This window comes from Hydra vulgaris, chromosome 07 (genome assembly GCF_038396675.1).
Source record: "Hydra vulgaris chromosome 07, alternate assembly HydraT2T_AEP".
In the NCBI taxonomy this organism is placed as follows: domain Eukaryota; kingdom Metazoa; phylum Cnidaria; class Hydrozoa; order Anthoathecata; family Hydridae; genus Hydra; species Hydra vulgaris.
This window is the reverse complement of record NC_088926.1, coordinates 16033185-16041973: the sequence shown is the minus strand read 5'-3', so window position 1 is coordinate 16041973 and position 8789 is coordinate 16033185. Positions and strand designations below refer to the sequence as shown.

At 28.6% G+C, this 8789-nt stretch overlaps 1 protein-coding gene across 1 annotated transcript in view; it reads right to left on the bottom strand.

The window, feature by feature from the left end:
• The window catches only part of LOC136082117 (uncharacterized), a 52528-nt gene continuing 43739 nt past the window's right edge, over positions 1-8789 (bottom strand). Inside the window, exon 5 of the mRNA XM_065800681.1 lies at positions 1-348. Within this exon, the coding sequence (XP_065656753.1) occupies positions 150-348 (199 nt within the window). The 3' untranslated portion in view covers positions 1-149. The remainder of the gene's footprint in view (positions 349-8789) is intronic.

Here is an 8789-nt window from a genome sequence, read left to right as displayed (position 1 = left end):
ATTGAAGAAGTAGTGAAGAAATGCAGAAAGTAATAACAATTAGTACAAATTAGATATTAGAATCTAATTTGTACTAATTGTAAAAAACCGATAAATTTTTTTTTCTATATTATAAAAGTTTCTTATAAATAAAAGATGATATTTAAGGTTTAAATAAAATCTTTAAATATTGAGTCTTTCCGAATTTCACACGAGCAAGATGAACCAAACACAAATGTTTTTACTAGATTTAAATATGTAACGTTTTTTGAAACTGTATTTGTGGTGCACGAACCTTCACCAGTCAAACAGGTTTCGTAATAATCGGTGTCTTGACACGTGATATGATAGTGAGTACGAGGTAAATATCTGAAAGTTAATTTTCAAAATACTAATAAATTATTAAAAACCTTTATTTAACAAAATAACTTATATTACATAAAAGTATAGAATAGTACAAACAGTAGCTTTGTAAATTAAAATACACGTTTATATTTTTAAATAAATTTATTTAAATCTAAAATTAGTAATTATATATATATATATATAAAGCACTGTAGTTTGACTGACATATATATATATATATATATATATATATATATATATATATATATATATATATATTTATATATATATATATATATATATATATATATATATATATATATATATATATGTATATATATATATATATATATATATATATATATATATATATATATATATATATATATATATATATATATATATATATATATATATAAAGCACTGTAGTTTGCTCAGCTTGGTTATTCATTATGCTTGGGTATATGGTGCAAAGTAGCTTGTTCAATTAACTTAAATTTTACAAAATTCAAGTTAATGGAACAAATACTGTTGTTTGCAGCAACAACCTTGTTTTAGAATGGTGTTAAATAATATAAAAATAAAAAAAGTTTTGATGAAAAATAAATACGTATATATTTTCTGCAAAGACTTATTCTAACGCTGAAACAATTTAGTCGCCACCAGGAAACGATAAAGCAATTTTAGTAGTCGCCAGAAATTAAAACTAAAGCTAAATCGGATGTAAAATCCTAAACTCAAAAAATTTAGTTTCTGATGGCAGCTGAAATTATCGATATTATTACCATTACTGAAATTACCAAATTACCATTTACTTTTAGTTTGATTTAGACTATAGTTAAAGTTGCTACGATTTGTTTTTATTGAAATTTTGTTTTTCCTATCTATTGTTAATAATAGCTAATTAAATTCATGAATTTTTTAGCAAAAGTTTCACAAAACGTATTAAAATGAATATAACTAAACTAAGCTGAACAAAATAACAATTGAAAAAAAAATTATTTAAGAAAACCGAATTGTTAAAAAAAAACGTAATCAGTATAATATTGCGTAACACATAACAGTTTAATTTAAACGTAAATTTTGCCTCACGATTAGAAAAAAACAAACATTTTTTGCATTTAAACTATAAAAGTTTAATGACTTTAATATATATACGCATTTTATCTTTAAACAAAAAGAATAAAAAAGATCATTTAAAAGTTTTAAAATCTTCAACTTTTCATGTTGAGTATAAATATATGCGGAGTAAAAAGAAATGTTATTAAAACCAGAGTTGTTAACAAAGCCAAAAACACCAAGACCAAGACCATGGCCAAAAGTTTCAATGCAAAGGTCAAGAGTTTCAAGACCATGGTCAAGGACATAAGTTTCAAGGCCTATGCAAACATTTTTAAAGTTGACAACTTAAATTTTGGCCTTACATTAAGGCCAATTGTTACCAAAACTGCAGGGTTTTATTTTTTCACATCTTCACTTCCAACAAGGTTGCAAGCAAACCACTATAAGAGTTGGAAGTTACTGGAAGAGAAAAGATTAAGTTTATAGAGCAAGATAACGATTGACTGACGACAAGGTTGCATGTTATATGAAAAAACAAGATGAAGGAAGCGAATTCCAAAGAACTGATTTTCGAGGGAAAAAAACTAGATGAATAAGAAATTTTAGAGCACTTAGGAATAGTCACAGTGAAAAGATGAGACTTGATAAAATGACAAGTAAGACGAGAATGAAATTTAGTAGATGGCACTAGAGACGCTAGCTTTTTAGAGCAGTGGCCTTTATAGTATTCGAGAAAAGAGAAAAAGAAGCAACATTACGATGATGTAATAATGGTTGGAGGTTGGCTCCTAAATATAGCGTTCATAAATATAGGAAGATCTAAATTATTGCTATAACGATTGGCTGAAAAAAATTAAGTTTTATCTGAATTAAAGTTCATCAGCCATTATAAGCCCCATGCTGTAGCAGAAGTGAGATCCTTTTCAAGCTCAGATGCCTCTCCAAGTAATTAGAGAGTGTTGGCTTCTTATCATAACAAGAATAAACGGTAGTATCATCAGCAAACAATACCACCTTAGATGTGAGAATATCTAGAAGATCGTTAATGTAAATTTAAAATAGTATAGGGACAAAGATTGAATCTTGAGAAACCCGTGAAGTTACAGGGTATGAAGAAGAGTGCTGTCCATCGAGGACAACTTTTATATTATAGTATACGATTGGAAAGGAAGAAATCAATAATCTTAAAGATGTTACCAGATACAATGTAAGAAGAAAGTTTATGGAGAAGACCAGCATGCCAAACTTTATCAATAGCTTTACTAATGTCAAGAGCGATAGCCTTAACCTCTCCACCTCTATCTAATGCACGATAAAAGCTATCGGTTATTACTGTTAGCAAATCAACTGTAGAACGAGAAGATCGCAATCTAAATACAATAAAAATTATTTTAATTTAAAAAACCTTTGAAATTCTTTTTTTAATTTTAACAAAAATTCACGATTTTTTTTCTTTTATAAACTTAAAACTGTTTTAACTAATATAATATATAGTTATATTAAATTCCCGTTACCCAATCATGTCATTGGTTGCTGTTTTAAAATGGCTGGTCAAAATTGGAAATTTAAACCGTGACATTAAACACAAAATTAAGTTCTAAAATTTTCAAGTAAATAAAAATTACTTTTGTAAACAAAACCAACTGTAATACAATTTTTAAAATGCAAACACGAAAGTTTTGAAGTTGTTAAGAAAAGGTGGTAGTCTAAGACCGAAACGTTTAAAGCCAAGGCCAAAATGTTCAAGGCCAAGGTCATCAGTTTCAAGGTCAAGACCTTACTTTTTGACCTTAATGCAAGGCCAAGGCCAAAACCAAAGCCAAAGACTAACAACTCTGGTTTAAACCGCAACTGAATTGGGATCAGTTTTTGCATTTTTTACACAAAGTTACTGTGGGTTAATTAAGGTTTGATAGAAAAATACTTTTATTAGTTTCATTTCCTAGTTTTTTCATAGATGCATTTTTCTTGACTAAATGAGTTACATGACTCTATTTTAAGTCAAGAAAACACAAAGAGATTTAACAGAAATGTAAAAGTTGTGCAAAAAAAATAGTTTTAGGCTTAAACATAACTTTAAAAAGGTCTTTAAAATGGTATACTATGATTAGTAAACAAAATTTTGAAAAACGATAAGTGACTTTCAATGCTAAAAGTAGAAGAGTTGCTACATTCTGGATATCAAAGAATAAACTAAGAAAAAAATAAATTTCTTTGATTTAATGTAAATTATAATGCAAGAAAATAAACAATTTAAACAATCAATTACACTTTTAATACGAATGAAAAATCAGTCGCTGGTATTTAGATAAAACTGGTTTAAAAATAAAAAATTGCTCTGGTCAAGTAATTATAAAAAAAAAAAAAAAAGAATTAAATTGGTCATATCAGTAACATCTGATCAAAAAAAATCAATCTTGACCTGTTCTAATTCTAAAGGTGTTTTTACCATTTGTGTGTATAATGAAATAGAACAAAGAATAAAAGTTACAGTAGATATTCTGCAAAAAACTATACAAATACAAAATTTAAACAATAAAGCGGTTAAGCAAAAACTTTATGCCAACAAATAGATTTAGTTGCAACATACAAAGAGGTGTCAAAATTGTGAAAACGGGTATCCGTTGAACGAACGGGCGGGTAACCAGGTACCCGGTAAAAAAATAATACTTTTTATAAAGGTTGTTCTTATAAACAATCAATGGAAACTTTTTATTCAGTGATTTCTTTTATTTGGAGTTGTTCTTTTTCCTTAAATTTTATTTTGCTTAAAGTGAAAATATTATCATGTTCGTTGTTTCGTGTTCCAAAAATGCACGCCATCAATTGACCATATGGCAAGCAACCGAGAAAACGCAAATTGATGGCAATGAAGTTGCAAGTTGGCACATGTACTTGCGCGCTAAAATAACATAACTATATCTTCCAATTTCCAAATTATGAAAAAGTTTTGTCCGAGAGTAAAATTAATAAACAAGTTAGAAAAGTTCTGATTTACGTAAAAGAAAACATTGTTCGTAAAAATAAAAATAATCATTAAACAGGAATAATAAGTGACAGGATTTTTTGGTGTTTGCGATAACTTCCAGACTTGGAGCAAACTCCAAACATTTTTATGTTTATACTTATGTCAAATAACGATACTTGTAAAAATTTGCGATGAAATGAATGTAATCCTAGTATCACAGAAACAAAATTTTGTGTGAATGTTTTAATGCGTGTTTATATGGTATTCATGTATCTAGTAATTGTAAGATTAAATTTTTTCTTTCTTTTTTACTTAAGAGTATTATTGCCTAAAAAGTAAAATTATTTCTAGAAAGTTTGGTATGGTGTTTTGTTTCTTTACAGCTCTGTTTTAGAGACTGTCAACGAGTATTACGAGTAGCAACGAATAGTTATTCCATTATTTTTTTATTTAGATTGTCAAGGTCTTAAAACTTTTTCTACTGATGTAAAAAATTAACTTTTTTAGCTTTTAAGATTTCAAGGTACAAATGTAAAAAACAATAATAATCACTCCAGACACAATGACTCAGCTAAACCATTAACGCACAATGACTAAGCTAAACCATTAACACACAATGACTCAGCTAAACCACTAACGCACAAAGACTCAGCTTAACCATTAACGCAAACAAGTTAACAACAAACTGAAAGTTAATATTCTAAAGTAGGCTCACAAAACGTTTATAAACTCGTTAATGGCTGTTTGTAGTAAACTGCTTACTAGTTCTATTACTATATAGTATGGAGCAGACATAAGTTGTGTATAAGTAATTTATTTTTTGTGTTGGTTATGTTACTTAGATCGTCATAGAACTTCATCTATAAAAATACAATGAGACAGGAAATAATTAAATATTTATATATCATTTTAAACTGAGTTAAATTATGGACATTTTAAGTACTTGTTGAAAAATTTTGAATGTTTATTAAAAAAGTTATTTAAGTTTTATTATATACGTTTAAAAGAAAAATTTAAAAATGAAAAAATTTGAGAATCGAGCATATACTAACCCCTGTGCTCTACTTGGAGTTTCAGCACAAGTCATAACCGATGAATTGGTTTTAGTTCATGGTGACCAAGCTCCAAAATAGAGTACAGTTGCCAAGTGGGCTACTTTTTTAAAGATGGTAGAGAGAATCTCGAAGATGATGCTCGCTCAGGGCATTCTCAAACCACGTATACAGCTGAAAATATTAAAAGTATGCGAGCCATTATTGAAGAAAGTCCGCTTGCAACACATGATATAATTGAAGCCCTGACATCGAATAATTGTTTTACAATCAACGAAATCATTCAAAACGTTGGATACTCCACGAGTTAACCGATCAAAATCGCAAGAATAGAGTTGAGGCATGTAAGGAAAATTTAGCTCTTTTCAGAAACGGCCCATAGAGACTATGTGATATTATTACAGTCGTGGTTTTATTTGAGATAAGCTGGACACAAGTCAGCTAACGCTAGTTGGGTTGGTGAAGGTGAAAGTCCAAGAACTATAGTAAGATACGACAGGTTTCAGCCAAAAAACATGTTCTACATCTTCTTCAACAGGTGTTGTTAATTTGAGTTATGTTGAAAAGGGAGACACTAATACTAGCAAATATTATATAAAAAATTGTTTGAAACCGCTTATATGCGACATAAATAAGCAAAGACCTAAAACAGGCACGCAAAATTTCAAATTTATCTATGATAACGCTCGACCCATGTGACTCAAACCGTTACAAATTGTCTAAAATAAGCTGGAGTTACAATAATTCGCCACCCACTATACTCACCAGACTTAGCTCCATCCGATAATTGGCTTTTCGACTTGATAAAAAAAAATCTTGATGACGATACTGACGTCGAAAGTCAAAAAACTCGCATAACGAAGCTTCTTCAAAGTATACCCAAAGAAGAGTATAAAAAAAGCTTGACAAATGACTTGAAAGGATGCAACTTTGTATAGATAAATGATGGACATTATTTTGAACATTTAATAAAATAAAATTAAAAATTTTTTTTTTTTTTATAGGGGAGTTCTACGAACTTTCCTAACGCCCTAAGTACTAATTGTGTTACCTTTCTTGTAACTTTTACTTATTTAAATTTTTACTTTTTAGTTACGTTATCTTTATTTTGTTAATAAATACTCCCAAATTTATGATTAAACGAAGTAGTCTGAAATCTTTTTCAAAACTAAAGTTTACATTCTTTTTTGTAAATCATTAAAGGTTTATGGCTTTGATAAAATTAAACTTCTTTAACAAAATATTCATTTCAAACATAGAACTTTTATTTTAAATTTGTTTGAAACGTATTCTAACATTTATGAATGAGTTTTAAATTTGCTTTGTAGAAATACTTTGTAAAATACTTGTAGAACTCTTTTTTTCCTTTTGTTTTTCCTGGAGTTACTACTTTAAATGGTGTTAAATTTGTTTAGATGTTATTCTTAGGTTGTTATACTTAGGCACGTTATTATGGGTCCTGATAATGCCTAGCCGACCCTAATCGCAACTTATATGGAAAGGTATAGTACACATCAAATTACCCTGTGATGCAAATTTTAAATTTAACTTCGATGTTCAAATTGAATGAAATCTTTAATCTCCTTAGGTTTCCAGACAATAATAACTAAGTATATAACTTTTTACTTCTAGAGAAACCGTGAAAAATGTGAGTAGAAGTGGGACAAATAAATTTAAATCAACATTTTAACACAAATTATTAAATAGAAGCTGATAAAATAATAAAGTCACCTAATCGACATCAAAATGTTGAAGAGCTTTCACCGATCGAAATAATCAAATGGCGACTTGATGAAGCGGGGTATAAATATTTCTTTTTTCTGTCCCACTTCACCCCAATGTAAACACTTTTTTAAAGTACAGTTCAAATTTAGGGCTTTTAGCGCACGCAGAGAAACAAAGTAGTTTCTGCCATATAGAGGGGAAAAAATTTAGTTGTTTACATTGTATAGCAGTATTTAGGCACCAATCCTAATTAGAAATTTTAAGCTTTCCCACTTCTCCGCGTCCTACTTCTCTCCACTCTCCCCTACATGTACAATTTTCATTTTATAGACCAAAATATTGAGTTGCTATTTAAAGCGCGGCTTGTCTTGGCTTATGCATAGCGTAAAATTCTAAGAAACCTTTTTTAAAGATATAAATTGCTGTTAAAATGCATAAAAATTGGTTGAAAAGATTTTTTGGAATACCTGTATCGAAAATAAAAAAACATCTATTTCTCTCAAAGATGGAAAACTATAAGAAAACCGAATATTTTTTATATTAACTCAGATAATTGAAATTTTAGATAACTAAGATGATTGACCGCTGAAAAATTTGGAGGGCCTGGGTCAGAGGAAAATTAATCTTTACAGATTGAAGTTGCTTTGAAACAAAGTTTGTAAAAATTTTATCAAAATAAATGCAGTGACACAAAAGGAGAAAATCTTTATCAAAATCAAAGATGGGATGCAAAAGCAAAAATGATCTTTATCAAAAGCAAAGAACTGTTCTTTGAAGAGCAGTAAAAGTTGTTTTTTGTTTTGTGTCATCAAATAAGATCTCACCTAAGTTGTAATTAAGTGTGGCAAGTTAAATTATTAAAATGATTATTTCCTTGTAACTCAAGTAAATAGTTCCTTGATTTTAATATTGTTTTATTAATAATATTTGTAAGCATGATAAGTTAATAATTATCAGTTAAAAAATTATTATTGTCTAACAGTTCATCTTAATTAAGTTTGAATTATGAGAGATTTTAGAGAAGAAATTCATAGCTTACTGTTTAAAATGAACATTTTCACCATCTTAATTCTTAAATGCTTTTAATTTAAAAACTATAAATTTTGATAATCCATTTAAAAACTTTTTTTAAAAATTTATGGTAAAAGAGTAAATTGAGTCATTTATTAAAAAATTAAAAAAAAAAAAAAAATTGAAGAACATGACTTGAAAAGTAATCTAATGCAGTTTGATGGTAAGGGGTTGTCCATAAATTACATCACGCTCAATGCGGGGGAGGGGGGTTAGTGGTTTTGTGACGACTCATTCAAAACTTGCTACTAAAGTGTTACGATTTTGTGACGAGGGGCGTTGGGGGGGGGGCGGAGGAGGTCGAAACGGTCAAAAATTGTGTGACGTAATTTATGGACGACCTCTAATACAATGTTAAAAATTAGGTCTAAATAAGTTTAAGAATGTTTAAAGAGCAAATTAAAAATTTTTTATGGAAGACGTACTTTTTTTTTTTTTTTACTTACTAGTGATCCTTCGACCAAGTTTCCCACTTTTTTAACTTTTTTTTTTGTATTTTGGTAGCAGCTTTTACCTTGTGAAATGTTAGTATACTCACATTATGCATTAAGGTGGTAGTATAGTAATTAAAATTGAAAAATTCATTT